General features: G+C 38.6%; 1 protein-coding gene across 1 annotated transcript in view; it reads right to left on the minus strand.

The window, feature by feature from the left end:
• spon1b (spondin 1b) overlaps positions 1-21,618 on the minus strand; it is a 121,211-nt gene that overhangs the window by 12,987 nt on the left and 86,606 nt on the right. The window contains exons 7-11 of the mRNA XM_082538584.1: positions 20,731-20,795; positions 17,796-17,997; positions 12,907-13,047; positions 10,785-10,860; positions 7,766-7,948 (exon numbers count right to left, since the gene is read on the minus strand). Of these exons, the coding sequence (XP_082394710.1) occupies positions 7,766-7,948; positions 10,785-10,860; positions 12,907-13,047; positions 17,796-17,997; positions 20,731-20,795 (667 nt within the window). The remainder of the gene's footprint in view (positions 1-7,765; positions 7,949-10,784; positions 10,861-12,906; positions 13,048-17,795; positions 17,998-20,730; positions 20,796-21,618) is intronic.

The following is a 21,618-nucleotide window of genomic DNA, read 5'->3' on the forward strand; positions in this document are numbered from 1 at the left end:
TTCCCTTGATGAAACTATATAAACATATCTTCAGATATGCGTGGCCTTTTTCTCAAATGGAGCTTTCATAGTAGCTAGCTGGAGATTGATTGATTGATTGATTGATTGGTAATTTATTTCAACATGTGAACAATATACAAGTACATTTAGAAAAGAAATGAGAGAAAAAAAAATATACTATACAAATTACATACAAAAAAACATTCTGATTAATTTACATGTTGAAAGGGAGTGGGAAGAAGTATACACTTATTTAATCCCACCCCTGTCCCATAAATTATCAGTGAATATTTAGTCAGCTTCCTTACTGATATAATTTGTAATAAAAATAGTGAACAGATTTCTGATATACTATATACTATAATATCACATCATGAATTTTTTGTTTGTTTGTTTTTAAATAGAGACATTCACTTAATTTAAATATTTTCCTTTTCTTTATAGATCGAGAAGATCATATTTTTATAACTCTTTTTGAACAGTTTTATGTTTGGACATTGCTTTAATTCCATATTCAGTTTGTTCCATAGTTTCACTCCTTGAACAGAAACACAAAAGCCTTTTCTTGTAGTACGTACCTTCATTGTTTTGAAGTTACAAAAACCCCTTAAATTATAACTTCCTTCTTTCAAAAAAAACATACTCTGAATATTACCTGGCAGTTCTTTATTTTTTGCTTTGAATAGAATTTGTGCTGTTTGGAATTTCACTATATCGTCAATTTTCAATATTTCAGACTGCAAAAATAGTGAGTTTGTATGTTCCCTATAACCTGCATTGTGGATGATTCGAATTGCTTTCTTTTGAAGAGTAAAAAGTGAATGTAATGTGGTTTTATAGTTATTGCCCCAGACCTCTGCACAATAGCTTAAGTATGGTGAAACCAGTGAACAGTAGAGAATATGAAGTGATGTTCTGTCGAATACCTGTTTTGCCTTGTTTAGTACTGCAATGCTTCGTGATACTTTGGAATGAATATATCTTACGTGAGCTCTCCAGTTAAGTTTTTCATCTATTATTACCCCCAGAAATTTATTTTCACTGACTCTTTCAATATCAACACCATTTATTTGAATCTTTGCATTTGTATTTAAACTACTATTTCCAAATAACATAAGTTTAGATTTATTCAAATTTAATGATAATTTGTTTTTATCAAGCCAGAACTTCACTTTACTTATTTCATTAGTCATATCCTCCAATAAATTCTGCAGATCATCACCAGAGCAAAAAATGTTTGTATCGTCAGCAAAGAGAACCATTTTTAATACTTTGGACACTTTACAGATGTCGTTAATGTACAAGTTGAAGAATTTTGGACCCAAAACTGACCCTTGGGGTACACCACAAGCAATGTCCATACATAAGGAGCAACCACCATTTATTTTCACAAACTGCTTTCTGTCACTTAAATAACTCCGGACCCAATCTAAAACTACCCCTCTGACACCATAACGTTCCAGTTTTCTTATTAATATATCATGATCTATAGTGTCAAATGCCTTTGTCAAGTCTATGAATAACCCAGCCACATATTGCTTTTTGTCTATGGAATTTGTGATGTATTCTATTGAATCTAATAGTGCCGATGATGTTGATCTGCTTGATCTGAATCCGTACTGACTCTCAGTGAGTAGTTTATGTTTATCTATAAATTTTTCCAGTCTGTTTTTAAACAGTTTTTCAAGAACTTTTGAGAATTGAGGTAGTAAAGAGACAGGCCTGTAGTTTGTGAAATGGTGTTTGTTTCCAGATTTGTATAGAGGTATAACTTTTGCTATTTTCATTCTGTCTGGAAATCGACCAGTTTGAAATGATAAATTACAGATGTATGTAAATGGTTTTATAATAGCCTCAATGACTCTTTTAACCACTATCATATCAATATCATTACAATCCAAAGATTTGTGATTTTTACATTTTTTGACAATTTCAAGAACTTCATTTTCATCAACGGCTGTGAGAAACATAGAATATGGATTTCTGTCAATCAGTGTATCGGGTTTTTCCTGTGCTTTCCCAGGATCAGTGATTGTTCTTGCTAAATTTGGTCCAGCAGTTACAAAGAATTCATTGAGACTATTTGCCACAACATCCATATTGTATTCTTCATGGTCATTACAAATGAAATACTTGGGATAGTTCTTTTGTCCAGTCCCACATTTTATAACACTGTTCAGGATTTCCCATAATCTTTTATTATTATTTCTATTTATATCTAATTGCTTCTTATAGTATTCCTTTTTACTAAATCTAAGTATATTAGTTAACCTATTTTTATATCTTTTGTATCTGATTTCAGCATCTTTAGTTCTCGTTCTTAAGAACTCTCTGTATAGAGCATTTTTCTTTATACATGCATTTTGCAGACCTTTTGTTATCCATGGACAGCTCATATATTTATGTTTCCTACTATATTGCTTTATTGGACAGTTGGTATTGTACAGTAATGTAAATATTCTAAGGAATTTATTATAAGCACTATTAACGTCCTGTTCCTGATATACTTCACCCCAGTTTTCCTTCAATAAATCTTTTTTAAATGCATTCATTCTTTCTTCTGTTCTTACTCGTCTGTACTCTTTTTTACTGTCCATTTTATTGATCTTGTAATTCCTATCATAGATTGTAAAAATTGGAAGATGGTCACTTATGTCGTTAATCAGGAGTCCACTTACAGTCTTATTTTCAATGTCATTTGCAAAAATGTTGTCTATGAGAGTTGCACAATGTGATGTAATCCTGGTAGGTCTAGTAATTTTAGGGAATAGATTCATACAGTGCATTGTGTTTATAAATTCCTCAGTGGTTTTATGTTTATTTGGGTTTAGCAAATCAATATTGAAGTCTCCACAAATGAAAACTTTTTTGCGAGCTATTTCAATAAATGTTTCTTCTATCCAGTCTTTAAATGTCTCAATACTACTACCTGGAGCTCTGTATATTCACTTTTTAATGACAAAGGTGCCACCTGTTTCCTTCCATAAGCGCACAGTAATCCCTCATAACAATAACCTAAACTGTCACAATGGAATTTAGGTAGAAAATAATTTCACCGGGCTGTGAAATATAACCAAGGGAACAAAATTCAATTGGTTTAAGCCACAATGAACCACCCAGAGTCACTGAGTGCGGTTTGTTTTTGGAATAAGAGAAATAGCGAAGCTTTAATCTGCTTATTTCGAGGGTTCACTGATTGCCCCTCTTGTTGATTCGATTTTAATGTCTCAAACTCTAAAAGGATTAGGACACAGGAAATGCAAACTTTTTTTAATGTAATATTACAAAATTGTGTTTTGATTCATTTAGTACAATTTGTGACTGTGACATTCCACGTGTCGTTGCTCTGTTAATTTCTGTAATTATTGTTTGTGTATTATTATATTTTTAACTTCGTCGCTATTAAGTTTAGGTTTAGGTCCACTTGAAACAAGCTGAACATTTCAGTAATGAGACTGAGAGCCAGAGTAGTCAATGTCGTAGCTGTGAAATGATGACTCGGCTTAATGGCAAAGAGAAAAAGCAATGAGCCCAGGTGGTGTAGTGTCCAGGTTTCCTGTAGTGAGGTCTCTGCCCTCTCTTCAGGGGAACACAAATGCATTTCACTTGTGTTTTTTAGGTCAGGACACCTTTACAGAATACAAAAACTTCCTGCTAAAGCTAATCTTTGAATAGTGTGATGAGCTTTTTTAACAGACTGAATTTGAAATTGTGAAGAGAAGAGACTCATTAGTTTGTTGAAGCATTTTTAAAAATGGTTGTTGTCATGTTAGTTATACATTCAGTCACTTACATTACAATTTCTATTCCATCGGACATGAGATTTATTTTTCCAAACCAGCCACGAGAAACCAACTTATCTATCTGGCATTACCATTTTAAGGGGGCACTGATGTGTAACCATGCCAACATACTGGTTTTGCTAAGGTTTGATGATGTGGAGCAGAGTGAGGTAAAAAACAGTTCAGCACTCCCCAGCTTTCCTCTGGGTGCAGAAGACAAGTGAGTGTTGGCTGCTTTGATTATTGCTGTCGTAGAGCACAGGTTGAAAATGCTTAACAATTTAACATCAATGAATATAACTCTGGTTATACAACCTGTGTAAAATGTCAAGAAAACACCTGCTAACTGTTTAACCACAGTTAGCAACAGTTCATTCTTTTCTGATACAGGATTCTAGCTTTTCAACAGCACTGAGTCTTCTTTGTCGTAGTTTTCATTCTGGCTGAAATACACACAGACATCCATGTAAATGATGTCTGGATGGAAGCATATCCTCTAAAACCTGTATATACCTTTCAGCACTGATTGGCAGCTTGACCATCTGCAAAGGCACAATGTGGATGTGCATAAAGCAAAGAAGAAACTGCCTCTCTGAGATGCTCTTTTTACACCCAGTCATGTTACTGACCTGTTGCCAGTTAAGCTAATGAGTTGGTTTTCAGTACCACTTACATTTTCATTTACACTGTTTCCGTATCCCAACTTTGGAGACATGTTGCGGTCATAAAATTCAAAATAAACCAATATATTTTATGACATAAGTAAATGTCTCAGTTTAAATATTTGTTCTTTTGTGAGTACAGTTTGGACTTTAATCGTTGAATTCTTTATAGTTACTTTTTACACAGTGTCCTAACATTTTTGGAATTTTAGTGATTTAGTGATTAATCAGAGTTCAAAAATTACACTTTAGCATCTTTAATAAATTTTAATAATTTTAACAACTGAATGAAATTTCAAAATTGTGGTTAACCTGAAATCTCTATTCAAACTTTTGGACCCAAGAAAGTCGCAAACTAAATACCATTTGGCCTTATAAATACACTATCAGCATTATTAGTGCCATTTTACATACTGGGGATCTTAACACCTGACAAATTTATATTTATTTATTATTACAGATCGTAATTTATGTTGATAACTTGGTTAAAAGATGCTTAAAGGATTTGTGAATGTGTTCACTGCAGTAGTACATTTAGTTGAAGATCAGATTGAAACTGAGATTTGAGCCGATTTATGTCACTCAAGGAATTAACAGCAACTTTTAATTTATTTTACACTAGGGGGCAGCAGGAAGACACAAACAATGCTGATTTGGCTTGTGGCAAACTTACTAGTCATAATAACGTACCTTTTTGAAATGAAACAAGGGTCGAGAATATAACAATAAACACAAAAATAAACAGACATTATATAACAGAAATGTTTTTTAATTTTTTAAATCTTTTGTTTCTGTTCTGTTACTGTATAAGAAGGTATTTAATTAAAAGTAATGGTGTCACAATTTAAAGACATTAAAGAAATCTAAATTAGTGCCACTCAAGAGTTGCTCTTAACTTTTACAGTAGGAGAAAACAAATAAATGAAATAAATGTCTATTTTCCACACTGTGAAGGACATCTTTTTTTTACTTCTGAATTTGTATTTTAGATCATTTTTATAATGTTATTTGTAGAATTGTAGAATCAGGGCTCTTTAGTAGGTAAAAATCTTCTCTTTTGGCCGTCCTCAGAAGGAATTCAAAAGCAGTTACTTTAAATTTAATAAGGAAGATGAAAAATGATGTGCATTTGCATTTTGTCAGGGTTATTAGAGGTCCTTCTACACAACTGTATAAATATTATTTAAATGGACTGATTCTTATATAGCGCTTTTTTACTCTCCCGGAGTGCACAAAGTGCTGTATACAACATGCCACATTCACCCAATCACACAAGTACTGTCTCTAAACTGAGTGCTTTTCTAACAACATTCGCACACATTCACAGTCCGATGGATGCATCGGAGAGCAACTTGGGGTTAGTATCTTGCCCAAGGACACTTGACATGCAGACTGGAGGAGCCAGGGATCGAACCACCAAGCTTCCAATCAGTATTTGACCTGCTCCTGAGCTACAGTCACCCGATATTTACTGAAATAAATCTGGCTGAGAAATCTTAATCTCTTCTAAAGCCTCCATTATTAATGCAGACAAAACTTCAACAGCCCTCAATCCTATGGACAATCTGTAGAGAGAGCTGAAGCAACATAAAAGATTTAGAGACCTTCTATAAAGAGGAGTGTGCCAGAACCCCTCCTGGTTTCCTGCCACCATTTGCTAGTAGGGATGGGTACCGGTATCCGGTGCCATTATGGCACCGGTTCTGACATAAACGGTAGTAACCAGACCGAAAAGCAGCGCACATTTCAGTGCTTTATTTCGGTGCTTTTTTTTCCTGAGCTGTGATACACTTCAGATTCTAGCCAATCATTTTACGTTTCCAAGTATAGTAGGCGGGCCCCGGTGCGTAGGTTCTTTTAGAGCAGAGCTACAGATTAAAAATGCCCAAGGCGAAGTGGTCAAAAGTCTGGCTGTACTTCACAGCAAAAGATGCAAACTCTGCAGCCTGCAACAAGTGCTTTAAGCTGATACTGTGATACTGTGCAAAGGAGGTAACTGATGAAACACCTGGCAACGCATAGCGTTTTTTTTTTTTAAAGCCGAGAAATGCGCCGTACCTACTGCTGGTGTGGTGCCTGTTATCGGACCCGGAGTTAGCAACATCCCCCAAGAACCCGAAGAGTAGAGTCCTGGCCCCTAGCCCTGCCAGTGTAGCAGAAATGATGATGATGGCAGCAGCCGTTCTTCTCTGCGTGAGTAGCTTAATGTTGTTCTGTGTAATTTACGTTGAGTAGGCTAACCACGTTATTACATTAATGTATGTAAGGTGAACTAGCAAACACCATCGAAGTTACATGCGGCTGTCTTCTTGTTTGATGGCAGATACTCCCTTCACCCTGGCCAAAAAGGCTAAAATGACCAAAGAAAAAGTGGAAAACAGCTAAACATGAGAGGTTTTTGGACAAAGTTTGTGTTTTTTCCATTGTTTAAGCACTGCTTCCAGCCAAGAGTGATACAATATGTGCCCTCTAGCTGCAGAAAAGGCTAACATTGTTATCTTTTTACAAAAAAACAGCTAAACATAAGACGTTTTAGAACAAAGTTTGTGTTCTCCATTCTTTAAGCACCGGTTCGAGCACCATTTAACCACCGGCACTGTTTCAAAAGTACCGGTTTGGTACTGGTATCAGATAAAACCTAAACGATACCCATCCCTATTTACTAGTTATGCTTTGCTTGGGGATCTTATTTCACTTAATGACATGCAAATCAATTTAAAACTTTTATGTAATCTATTCTGGGCCACAGAATGAAACTACCATAAAGTAGTATTAAGTAGCAGCCAGGTGCTGCTAATCAAATGCGCCTGATTAACTGATCATCAGTAAGTGTGATGATCTCTATAAAAGCTAAAGCTTTTGCAGTTTGCTGGTGTGAAGAATTTAAGGGTGTGTTGACGCAATGCTACAATCTTCCCAGGTATTCACGTCCTTGCAAATTCACTCCAAGGTCGGAGCGGTGCTCAGAGAAACCACAAGAAAACTTGAGCACTACATCTCAAACTTAAATATTCTCAGCTGTTTCTTTCGATTGTGGTATTATGTGTTGCTTTTAGGGATTCTTTTTAACCTACTTTACTTTGTTAGATTCGGTTCAAGTGACAGTAATCAGTCTTAGGTGCAGCTAGTGAAAGTAAGAAAAAAAGTGGTTAGTCACATTTAATTCATGAGTTAACAAATTACTTTTATCACACAGAGCCAGGTAGGCTTGAATAATGTTCTTCCCTTAATAAATGAAACTGCCATTTAAAAACTGCAGAGTGTATTTGCATGAGTTATCTGTCAAATAATACCTGTGTGTGTCTGTGTGTGTGTGTTTACCCTCTCTGCTGCATCCTGGGCCCATGCAGGGCTGGAAATCTTGAGTGTGGGGACACGGCACGCTGAGATCCAGCTGGGCCTTCAGCATCCTTTGTCTCATCCGGCGACCTTTTTCACATGTAGAGCTGCTACAAGCTGACCAGGGAGACCATCCTGAGTAGATGCACGTCTCAGGTGTGTCATCTACGAGAGAAAGATCGGGATGACTGGGAGAAGAATAATTTCATTTTTTTCAGCAAATAAATTTTCTTTTGCAAAACTTAATTTTCCCTTTCACTCCAGCAAAGTTGCTGAAGTCATTTGTCACATGCAGTGGGAGGGGTGAGGGATGAGGGACTGCACTGACATTGATTGTATAAAAACTGCATCCAAAGGTGATTACCACAGGTAGTCGACCACAAGAGGCCACAAAGTGACATCTGAGGGGGAGAGAAAGGAGCTGAAGGGAGAAGCTGAAGAGGAGTGTGATTTGTGAATGTCCTGTCCAATTATCAGTGATAGCAGAGCTATAAGAAGTAGCAGGGGTACTGGCTTCAATTAATAATGCTCCCTCAGGGCTTCAGAAAGGCAGAGAAAATGAGACGAGAGGCGAGAGAGAATATACTGCCAGGCCACAGAGACAAACGTGAGTGGGTCCAATTCTCTGGGATAAAGTGTAATGACAGGAGAATGAGGGAAGAAAGGAACTGCCAACACTAAGCGGAAGGTAAGAGGAGCGTTGAGCTGATGTGTAAGCGAAAGCGTCAAAGCTTCAGGTGGACCTGGGGGATCAGCCCAAATAGATACTCGTCTCTGTAGTGTCATCTCATGCAGAGATAAGGGAGAAAGCGAGGACAGGTAGCGGAACAGAGGAGGGGAAAGAAGCAAATGGCTCATGACTGACTGAGGAAGACATTCATTAGGTGGCAGAATTCTGCTGTGTGGGCAAAAACCTTCCCTCTTCTCAAAGCCACTTCTAGTAGAAATAGGCTAAAACATCTACGTGCAGCATAAACAATGTCATGCGACAACCCATATATGGGCTAAAAACCGTTAAACCATTAAAAAACAGGATTTAAAAAACAGGTTACAGCAGGCAGTAACCTCTGGATCTGAAAAACTGCTTCAGTGTCTACAAACATGTGTCAGTCCTTACAGACTGCCATTTAAAACAGCACTGAAAACATATTTACAGCCTCCTTTCTGTAATTTCCTCCTTAATAACTGTACACTGGGTGGAAAAAAAGAAACACCCTCCGTGCAGCCATTCATCTAGATCTCATTTTGATTGACGGGCATCTCAAATTTGAAAGTGGAAGTCATTTTTTTATACAACTTTTATTAGTCTCTCACATCGTTGAGGAGAAATTTTGGCCCACTCTTCTTTACAAAGTTGAGTCAGTCATTTGATGTGGACTGGGACAGACGTGGACTGGGGACAACCTCTCAGTTGTGGTCCCCACCCCTTACTTTAGTGGTCCGGTCAAATTTGACCAGTTTGTTTTAATAGCTCTTAAATTAGCATAACAAACATTTTTCACCACCAAATTCAGTTCAGTGGGTCTTTCATTTGGTCGTTCAGTTCCCATTCATTTCCTATGAACACCACAGATGCAACAAGGTTGATTAAAACACTCAAAATTCAACAAAAGGGGGGTGATCATCACTTTTTTAAATGTTCAAGTGCAAAGTGTGCAGGATGTCATAAGGCCTTGAGGCAATCAGACGTAAAACACAATATTTATGAGTGTTTTAATTTGTAAATCTATTAGATTTGACCCAAACATGACAGGTACCACAGGCATCTGTGTACCATCACAGCACTTCAATTTAGGTCTGGACTTCGATTGGGTAATTGAATTCTTTGTCAGCTATTGTGTTGTAAATTTGCTGCTGTGTCTGGGATCATTGTCCTGTTTGGAACAAGCTGTTGGACAGATGGCCTCATATTTGACTCTGGAATACTTTGGCGTCCAGAGGAATTTATGTTCAATGACTGCAAGCTGCCCAGGTCGTGTGGTTACAAAAGAAGCTCAAATCATCACCCCTCCACCACCGTGCTGACAGTTGATACTAAACATTTCTGCTGAAATGATGTGTTTGGGTTGCTCCAAACGTGGTGCTGTGCATTCTGGCCAAATATCTCTACTTTGGTCTCATCTGTCCAAAGGACATTGTTACAAAAGGCTTGTGGTTTGTCCAGATGCTGATGTTTCTTTTTCCTACTATCATGAACTTTAAGATTTAACATCCAGACTGAGTCCTGTAGAGTCTGAATTAAAACAAAAACCTGTGCTTTTACAGAGGAAGGCAAACCTTGTGATCAGGTTGATTTAAATAGCAACACCTTGCTTCTACTTATCATCTTAATTCTCCTTCTTAACAATTTGTAGAAGACGCAACAGAGTCCTGTGAAAACTTTTTCACATAACTGTCTTTTCTATAAAGTTTAATGGTTGAATAAAAATAGAACTACTGTCATAACCGTCATAATGAACGTCTTATGACTTTATGCCAAACAGTTAACTCTCACAAACAGCTTTCATGTGCAGAGCCTCAGCCATCAGTGTCCAGACTGAAAGCATCTCTGCTGCATCACAGAATATCAGGTATGTTTGATAAGGGCAGGGCTTGCTCCAGACGCAACTGTGGAGGTCTGGAGCTGTGGGGCGCCCACCTGCACACAGCAGGGTGGAGACAAAGCCCTGGCAGATGTGTGTTATGACTGTGTGACCTTCCATCTGAGTCTCAGATGATACCAGTTGTGTCTGTAATGAGCTGTGCGTGCGTCCTTGATAATCTGAAGACACTGAATCCCTATTGTGGCTGCTCATTTTGCCAGGAACAAGGTTTAATAGTTAAAGTAAAAGTTTTGCGAACAAAGAGGCAAGTTCAAAGCACAGGAATGCAATATCTTATAATCATGGGGTTTGAATAATTAGTTAAACACTGAGGCTCTCAGGTAATCTACTATGTCTTGTTTGGGGTCTTTCCCTGAACAACTTTAATTAGGAAAGAATGTATGTGAGTGTGTGTTTACCTGTCTCCTTCTCCTCTTGTCCGATATCTGCTACTATGTCATCTATGGTGTCGGGGACCACATTACACTGCTCCCCCTGTGCACACGAGGAAAGATGTGACCACACACTTAAACACTATCAAAAGCATGTTGACAAAGCGTGACTTTGAGACTTTATTTCTGAAGTTAAAAATAGTAGTTTAACATAGGATGAATAACACTAATTTAAGGCAGACCGCTTATTCATTTACCCTTTTTTCTGCTGTGTATGTACGTACTATATGAATTTTAAATAATAAATTACTTCAAAGTACTTCATTTCAAAAAGTTTTTCTACAGTTGGCTCTCTATGATCTCAGTGAGATCTCACACTTACAGCCGCCCACCTACTCCTGAAATCTTTTGTTTATGAGGGCCAGCCAATCAGGAAAAAGGTTGGCCTAAAGGGAGGGAAAAGGAGCTAAAACAAGGTCCAGCAAAGGTCCCTGTAATTAGGGATAATTTTAATTGTCATGCATAGATACTTCAGTATCTTCACTGCAGTGAAGTATCTTTGCATGGGAATGTAAAGATGCTTTATGATACTTCAAAAAGCAGTGGAAAAACTGCATGGGTCACATGAGGCAAGACTAGTACCTGTGCTGGTGAGCTAATTTGCAAGCAGGTTTGTCATCTGCTGACCTTCACTGGCTTTGCTAACCATTATTACAACACAAACTCAGATTCTAACAAATCCCACAATTAACATAAAAAGCTCACTGATGGCTGTGTGTGTGTGTGACTGGCATTTTTATTAGTCAGATTCAAAACTTTTTTTATGTTAACTTTAAAGTTTAACCATCTACAGCAGGTGTCAAACTCTGGCCCGCGGGCCAAATTTGGCCCGCAGCCTAATTACATTTGGCCCGCGAAGCCACACCAAATTACTATTAGAGCTGGCCTACTGGTATTATACAGCTAATATTTATATTGTTTAGTATTAAGCTTTGTTTGTTCCATATTCAGTTTTCCAGCAAAACTTATTTGAGTCCATAAGAAAAGATTCATTCTTATATCTGGAGGGAGATTTTTTTTTTTCAATAAATATTAATGTTAGCCCGCGACTTTGTTCCAGTTTTGAATTTTGGCCCACTGTGTATTTGAGTTTGACACCCCTGATCTACAGCAAAGGCATCAACCACAGTAGAATTTCACATAATTTCCTATGAATTAAACTGTGTGCCTTTATTTGTGGTTGGGATTCAAATTTCCCTTATTTCAACATGAAATAAGTTAGGCGTGAAAGTACACATAAAATAGTACACGTAAAATAGTACACGTAAAATAGTACACATAAAATAGTACATGTAAAATAGATAAGAGCCAAAGTCAAAATCGCTATTGGCATTGTTAGGATGCCTGGGTCGTTGACCCAGGGTATTTGAGTTTATTATATTATTTATACTTTTTAGTCTTTGGTTTCTTTAAGTTCTGTCTTATGGTTTATGTCTCTGTCTTCTTTAGTTGCTCTGTCTCCCCTATCACCTGTATCCCCTTGTCTAGTTCGCGTCTCTGTGTATCCTTAGTTCCTATATCTCCGTGTTCAGTCAGTGTTTGTGTCTGTCCTGGTCCCACGTCTCTGTTCCCTCTGTAGTGCCTGCATGTGAGTCTGTGTTATGTGTTTCCTGTTTTACTTTGAAGGTCTCTGTCTTATCTCAGTGTGTTCAGTTTACGCTTCCTTTTGTCTCGTCAGTTCTGATTTGCCCCAGCTGTGTTTCCCTCCTGTTACCCATTCCCTGATTGCTCCCTCTGTGTACTTAAGCCCTGTGTTTCTCTATGTCAGTGTCGCGATCTACCGTTTACCAAGCTGTGTGTTCTGTCAGTCCTCCGGTGTTAGTTTATTTTGATTGTTTCCAGTTATGTTATATTTGAGTTTAACATTAAAGCGGTTGTGAGTTCACATCTGTCTCGGGAGTCTGCACCTTGGGTCCTATCCCTGTCCGCACACAGCCCTCACCTAACAGGCATCTGTTTCTGCCAAATTTTTATATTAAACAACAGTGTAAGAATCGGTCCCTTTAAGGTCTCACCACAGTAAAAAGCTGCAATGTATAGTTGTGTTTATTTGAAGCCCTAAACACATTCACACAGATGAAATTTTTACCTTTCTAGCAATGCGTTCCACCACTACCCTGGCCACAGGGGTGATTGCTCCGCCCTCTGGGTCATAGAACGGGCTCTGGAGGTGGTCCAAACTGGTCAGAGGTCGGATCTTCTCCTGAGGAACGGTGGGCTTGTTTGGTGACTAAAAGAGGCAGAAGAAAGGGTGTCGATGAGCTTATAAGGTGTTTAACATGAACTATAAAAAATAATAAAGCATTTATATTATAAGTGATAAAATACATGTACACGCTGACAAACCTAATGATATTAATTTCTATTATGTTTTAGATGTTTTATTGGTTTAAACATTATATAGATTGCTGCATCCCTCTTTTATGCTTTTAGTAATCTCTCTGGGCAAAAATATTCCACCATAGCAAAACTAGACAGATGCTATCGCCCAACTAAAGGCAGACCTGCTATACTGAAATCCCAATCAAAGGGCTCTTACTTTTCACTTTTATCTCCCTAGGTAGATGTCACAGAGTTTCAACATGAATCTAAAGGTGAATCAGCTCTGACGGCTCTTTAACAATCAGGGGAAAGCGGACGTGTCCAAATAATATGCAATGGCTAAAGAACGGGTCGTGAACTGAAAGAGAGCTATTCACACTCTCCCATATTAGGATTGAGCAAAGCACTTGGTCTAAGAAGAGATGGTGTCCTAGAGGAAAACATCTGCTCTCCTATATTGTGCATCCAAAATGCCAGAAAGAAGAGAGTCCCAGTCCTCCACTGAGGAATGGTTAGAGTAATTAAAGTTAAACAGCAAATATTTAGGGCATGGCAATTACTTGTGGGACAAGAATACTAATCCAATAGCGGCCTATTGTGAATGCATGTCTGTGAAACAGGCGTTTAAAACGGGAACAACATAATTCTTCTTGAGTGAAACAAACAATACAGAAGTGGCTTATTCATAGTAGAATAATTTAAAAAATGAATAGCAACACAATAGCTTTTTGATTTTGATTTTCCATTCTGTTCCAAAATGGAGAGGAGGGGAAGTAAAAAAGGCGTGAAAGATCTTATCGAGTCGCAGATTTTCCCATAAACCACCTGGTCTACAGCTTCATTTCTGTTTGATCTCACCATGCATCATTTATATCCATTCAAACAGACCCTTAATAGGAGATACTTTGTTTCCAGGTATGTGTGTGTCATAGCATGTGTTGCCATGTTCAGTGAGGAGATAAAAACATGTAACAATAATGAATTATTCTCTGTGTTCTCTCAAGTTAACACCGTCCTGTTTTGATGTATTTTAATATATTCAGCACCAGTAAATAAGCCATTAGAGGAGGTACACAGTTACACTCACATCTCCACTGCAATAGTGTTAATGATTCTCTTCATAACTCTAGCATGGTGACGCTTTGGCGCTGTGTTGCAGCTATGCAGAGCTTTGCAGGTGCACATCTACATGTTAGAGTTGTTTATTGCCACCACAGAAGATGTTAAAATTAACAGGAAATGATTTAAGCTTTACTTTTAATTCAAAGGTTATAGGAATTAGAGCCATAAAAAAAATCTCCACTTTGATATAGTTATACATATATTATATCCAGTACAGGTCCATATTGGCTTGGATGTCGCCCAGATTAACAAGGTCCGCGTCAGGTGTTGAGGAATCAGGACACCCTGATGAGAAGTGCGCTTCTGGAACAAGATGGCATAGGTGGGTAAGAGATGAAAATAGGGTGCTGTTGGAATTTTACTACACAAGTAATCCGAGAGGAACGGGTTACATGAATAGCATGAGTGACCTATGGAATCTTAGACACCCAGGATCCAGATTGACGGCAAAACAACTAGTAGCTCAGTGTTCCAACATTAGGAAGAAGGAACTGCTCTCACAGCTGGAGATTGATGAGGTACAACACAAATGCTACAGCAGCAACCTCCCTGAACAGGGTCCAGTAACCATCACAGTGGCAGACATCCAAGAAAGGCAGGAAGAGTTGGACAGCACCAGGCCCTGACATGGTTCAGCCAAAAACCTACCTCAGTACCACATGGCAGCTCCTGTCAGGCATCATAGTGGCTAAAGGTTGTCAACAAAAGAATTGTGGTTACTGTAACTTATGCATGTTATGTATCTGCTTAACGCAAGAGGGGGTGTGACACCCTGACATATGAAACATTTTAAGTATGCTTTCTAGTGGGGATTTATGCTGAGGATTGTGATGGTGTATTTCTTCCCACACGTGTGTTTAATAAAATCATTGGTTGTTTGTCTCACACCTCAATCACAAATCGGGACAATGATCAGGCACATGGCTACAATACATGAGCAGGGCACAGAAAGGAATTGGCAAGAATACCAGAGGAGCAAAACACTGACTGACCAACCTGTGCACTGCCTGGATTGATTACAAGAAGGCCTATGACTCAATGCCCCACACCTGGATCCTGGAATGCCTAGAACTGTACAAGATCAACAGGACCCTAAGAGCCTTCATCAGGAACTCAATGGGGATGTGGCGTACAACATTAGAGGCCAACTTCAAGCCCGTAGCACAAGTCAGCATTAAGTCCGGGATCTACCAAGGAGATGCTCAGCCCCCACTGCTGTTCTGCATAGGCCTGAACCCATATGAGATCATTAACAAGACTGGCTACGGATACTGACTGTGGAATGATGCAATCGTAGGCCACCTCCTCTACATGGATGACATCAAGCTGTATGCCAGGAGTGAACGAGACATCGATTCAGTGAAGGTAACAGTCGTCCCAGTGGTAATCGGAGCGCTAGGTGAGCGACTCCCAAGCTAGGCAAGTGGCTCTACCAGATCTCAAGAACAACATCCGAGATCTCTGTCCAGAAGAGCGCAGTCGTAGGAACAGCAAAGACACTGCGCAGGACCCTCAAGCTCCCAGGCCTCTGGCAGAGGACCCGAGCTTAAAGGATAGACCGCCTGCAGGAGCGAGAGGGGATTTTTCTTTTAAATATAATGTATCAAGTTCAAGCTTGGCAATGTTGGCTTATTAAATGACCATGTACAAAAGACTCTGTTGCCTTGGTTACTGGTTGAATTCATATTATCCTCGCATTTGCTAAACTGAATAGCTTTCTTCCATCTGCTTAACGTCATTTCCCTGCTTACTTTCTCCTACATGTCCACTGGATTATCTAACTAAGACCAAAATGTAAAAAGAAAACCATTTTCTTCTTACATTTTGGTTGAAAAAAAAATTGTATTTGTGGAAGAAACAAAAAACAATAAAAACAGCTTCACTAATGTCTGCAAACACAAAAACTGCAAAAGCATTTTTGTATAGTTTATGAGAAAGTGTCTGAAAGACTACGTTCCTCCATATGTCTGCATGTGGGTGGCAGGAATTCAATGTCTGATGTACAGGATGATGCATTCATTATCTCGTAGTAAAACTTTTACAACAATACATTGTTTTTACCCAAGAAGACATTATCGGCTTGGAATGTGTGCCATTTAAGGACAAAAAAAAAACAAAAAACAGCAGGGTCTAGGCAATGCATAGTTACATATATTACTTGTGTTATAGCCCACAAAGGCTGACTCATACACAGAATAAAAGAACATGGTTACAAAAATAGCTCACTACTGCTCAAAGTTACATGTTTTTAATGAGGAAACTGTATACTTTGTGTATACTTCCTTTTGAAAATGGTGAGTAAATTGACGACACTTTTATTAATGTCCCTAATTTTATAACTTCGAATACACGTGCATATACAGACAAAAACCTTGAATTATATGAATGTGAGTGTCAGTGTCAGTTAGAGCGCTTAGGTAGAGACTATGTGATAAAAGACTAAGAAGAAACACTTCCATGTTTACAAAGTAACAGACGTGAGTTGAAAGAGGACTGGTTCTATGTAAGTGAGGTTTTTGAAAGGTATTTACCACCTCCACTCTGCAGGGTAAGCTCCTTGCTTATTCATGAGCTTGTAAACTATAAATAAATCCCTTTAGTCTCCAAACGGTGGGTTAATATGGATGAGCACCTTTCATTCCAAAAATGAAGAAAACTAAAGAAGTCTCTCAGAGTAACAGACAGGTGAAAGTCGAGAGTGCTGTGATGTGATGAGACAATTTGCTATAAATTCTGTTTAATGCCAGCACAGCCGCACAGCACTAAACCTTCTAATAACAGGCAATAAACAGTTTTATCTCTTAGAATTCACTTGAAGATATTATACTGCGTAGTCCATCTGATCTGGTGTTAAAAATATATGTAAATATTTGGTCTGGTCAGAACATCATGGAGTATTACACCATGTCTAGAGGTATGCCACAAGCTTGTCTGCTGGAGGTGCAGCGTGCTAAGAGTGGAGCCTACATGCTGGACCCCATGTTGATTAAAGAAAAGTTAAAGATTGATCTGCCACATTTGCCCTCCTGCACGAGCTGATGTTGAGCATTTGATGCTACATAAAAAGGCATATTTCTTAAAGCTAATTGTCCCATAATTCCTTAATGATTCCTGTGGCAGTTTTGTTAAACTGTGACAAATCTTCGACGCCTCTTCTGCCTGTCGCACTTTACAGGTGTCTTCTAGTGGCAAAAACGTTTGAAATAAATAGAAAGGTTCTCCGAGAGTGTTTTCAACCAAGGCCAATGCCTTATTTCACAATTTTAGCGAAAATGATCCAGATACTCAGAAAATTTTCATGGGATGAAATCACCTCAATCGGGGGTGGATGTCGCTCAGGAGGTAGAGCAAATCACTTGCTTATCGTAACGTTGGCGGGTCGATCAAATATCCCTGGGAAACATACTATTCCCAAGTTGAATGTTTGCAAATGTGAGATACACTTACATAGAAAAAGTGCTTGTATGAATGGGAGAATGAGGCATCTTGCTAACCAACAGCAAAGATCACACTTGTAGAATCAGGATACACCACCTCATATGTGACGCCACTGTCAGTGCCTGCATCCCACGGGATGAGGTCTGTCTCCAGTCTCTGGACCCAGCCACACTCCTTGGTACAGAGGTCCTCTCCTGACAGCCCCACATTCCAGTCTGGGCTGGGCCCGAGCATGGTGAGGAAGGACATCAGGTGACGTGTCCGGTCTACGGAAAACTCTGCTGAGGGAGCTGCTCGCCTAGGAATGGTGGTGGAGAAAGAAATCACAGAAGGTAAATAATTCAAAGCATATCCTAAGTACTACTGTAATGGCAGAGCATAATAATCTCATCATTATATCCAACATTCAGCTGTTGCAGTTTCAGTGAAAAACAGCCAGTTTTGATGTCATGACCTCTGATCTATGCTGCACTGCTAATTGCTCGATAATTGAGGCTCTAAAATGTCTAATTAGCGACTGAAAATTGCTCATCATTACATATTCGCTTTGCAAGTCCAAACGGTAGTGAAAGCACTAAAGCTACTCTGATTACAATAAAGTAAGCAATTTGAACTTTCTTTTAAAAAGACAAAACAAATCTTCTTAATTATCATGTATTAGCAGAGACATATGTGCAAACACAAATATTTCAGAATCACCTGACAAGTCTGCAAACAAAATACAACAAAATGAGCCAATGCTTCAGACGCCCAGTGAGTGTGTGGAGGTATAGCTGTGCAAGCATGTGTGCGAATGTTCTCATTAGTAAATATAATAGTGGCACAATATATCGCAAATGACAGACAACGCTAGGAGGGGTAATTAAACAGATGTTTAGTGAAAGATACAGTACATTAGTGTGTGTATGCGTGTGCGTGTGTTCATGCTCATGCAGTGCTGAGGGCTACAATTGTGATAAGTTTCTAATTGCTCTTGAACTAATTCCAAAGAGAGCACAGGATGCCAGAGTGTGGAACTATTCAAGTGAGCCTGGCTTTGGAGAGGCGCATAAAGAAAACCGTCATAAAACAATTACGAGTATGTTTATTAAAATGTATGCATTACATTACAATAGTATCTGAATTTTAATTATAATACAAAGTTCACTGAGTGTGTCAGAAATGAAACTTTTAGCCAACGTTTAGATACTTATCCTGCAAATTAAGAATTTAATACTGCTCATCAGGAAGATTAGCTTTCGTTTTTTTGTCATTTGCGGAGAGGTCACGATGTCTTGAAATTGCCACCTGGTAATCAGTAACAAAGACAGAAATATGAATCTCGTTCCGCTTTGTCTTTTGAAGACAAAGAAGTAAATCAATAAAAACTAATTCTTTGCTGCGTTGCTTCAAACCAGACAGATTATTTTATGCTTTACAAAACAGACACTTTAAAATAATTTTGGCTTGAAGGAACAATCTTTTCAATTGGACAGATTGATTTAGGGCCTAGAAAGTAACATATTTTTATAAATTTACAAAACCAGGCATTTCAACTACAGGAGATGCAAACTGCCCTGCAAAACAACGGTGCACCTACCAACAACAGTGGCCGGAGTTGGCCAAGCCAAAGATACATAAACATGGGGACAACATTTTACATTCAGGAAAAAAAACATGCAAACGGCACTATTATGTCTGGTTAAATGTTCCCTAGCAAATACTGCACGTATAATGTACGAGGAAGTGAGATTAATGGGCTAGTGAGATTTGTCTCCTAATGGAGACTCCCTTTAAACTTGGCTAACTCAACATGATAAATAACGGTAAACACATAACCCAGTCCCAATTTTGGCTTAATATCAGCTCCAAGCACCACATTTTCACTGCTTTCTTTCCTGGGGACATGTTGTAAGATAAGTATATATTTCCTGGTGAAGGAATACACATGCTACCTGGTAAGCCACACATTAGTATCAACACAAATGGAACCTTGCAGCAGGGCAAACTGTATGAGTCACAAACAGATGGTATAAAGGATGGATGGAGCTTCTGGTTCAAAGGTGAAGCCAACATGGAAGTGGCTAAAACCTGACAGCCTTTTATTGGCCACCAGGTGGCGATACCTGTGGCTGCAAAAAGACTTTCAGTCCTCTAGAGCAGCAGTCCCCAATCGGTTTAATGTCAGACAATATTTTCACGGACCGGCCTTTAAGGTGTCGCAGATAAATACGACAAAATAAAATGATACGACCAAGGCAAAAACTGTGGTGCGGTATTTTGTAAATATAATAATAAATGCAAATTCACTGTGTAATTGTGTAACTTTATTAGCAGCGTCCTCTTGTTTTGTTTTCGCTTGGTCCAAAGTTGCTGCTTTCATTCTACACTGCTATTAACTAAAGGTAGGCCATCTATCAGCAAGAAGAAAAAAAAAAACAATAAATACAATTAATTTCACTTTGATCGAGTGAAGAACTAAATTGATTTCCACTGTTTTGAATTGAATGAATCAAATAGCCTATAATCAATGTTCAAGTTTCGAATTTTCCACTCCAACGTTCAGCTTTCACACAAACAGTAAAATAAATATGTTCACTTGTAAACTCAAAAGATTAAGAATTTTCTGCAACACTGTTCTCTTATTTGCAACCAGTGTTGCTTATTGTTTTTAAATTGTTTGACCTTCTTTATATCGCCTATTGTGTCTGAAGCGCTCCATCTGTCTATTTTGTAGAGAAGAAGAGTCAAACGTCATATTAACCCAGATGATCAAAAAAGGTTTAAAAGTCAATAACTATGTTCAGGATACCCAAGGTCTCTGATTGGGGTTCTTTTTTTTATCATTTTGTCAGCTAATACAATGTTAAGGTAAATAATAAATAATACACAAATAATTAGGTAATAATAAAGTAAAACAAAAACTTTAATCAAGAATTTGATTTTATGGCTGATGTTTCACAGGTTCAATTTAAATTTTCAATATTTCCAACCACATCTTTCCAAGAGGCACCTCACCCTTGAGCAAAACTGACACTGTAGATATACTTACAGGTTGAGAGGCTGCCACGCAGGCCACTGAGCCTTCGTTTTAATGACGGTCAGTACTTCATCTCCCTGCAGAGCGAAAGATAGAGAGACATTTACAAGAAGTCATTTGTCACTAAATGGATGACTGTAAAGGGACAAAAAAGAAACATTGAAAGAGAAAAGGACAAAATTGACAAATTGACATGACTGAGGGTGAGTACTCCCATCCAAGGACAGCAAAGCGTATTCCACTTTTCAAAGGCTTAAGAGCCTGGACAAAGTGTGTCTTATCAGGACAAAATGACTCGATGCTGTCTTATAATAGCTGTCTGTCATTCTAGCACAGAGCCACACTTTATACTCTGTGCAGCACCCACCACTCTCTATAGTCTCTCGGTAGCATTATGGCCACTTTATGGACCGCGCAACACATTATCTATCATAATGCATCTCATCCAATTATTCAGCCAAAAGCAGGAAGACAAATGATGAATTTAGTGTGGCGCAGCACTTGATTAGAACTGAATTGGAAAGTCGAAATGTGCCCTTTCTGCTTTAATAAGAGCCTTTATTGTGTTTTCTCCACCTCCATCTTTTGTCTCTTTCTCCTTAAAAGACAAACACACACAGACACACACCGACACACACACACACACACACACACACACACACACACACACACGCGCGCACGCAGTAACACACACACTGTTGTTTTCTCCTCACTGCCCCAGGGAAGAGAGGAAGAGAGGAGGCTTTCAAGGCGACTGTAGAACCTTCAGTCAACCAGAAAAAGGGATTTTTTTTTGTTTTGGCATATCCCAAACTGATTCAGTTGTGTGTGTGTGTGTGTGTGTGTGTGTGTGTGTGTGTGTGTGTGTGTGTGTGTGTGTGTGTGTGTGCGCGTGTATCT

The sequence above is a fragment of the Aulonocara stuartgranti genome (assembly GCF_965226115.1).
Source record: "Aulonocara stuartgranti genome assembly, chromosome: 7".
In the NCBI taxonomy this organism is placed as follows: Eukaryota; Metazoa; Chordata; class Actinopteri; order Cichliformes; family Cichlidae; genus Aulonocara; species Aulonocara stuartgranti.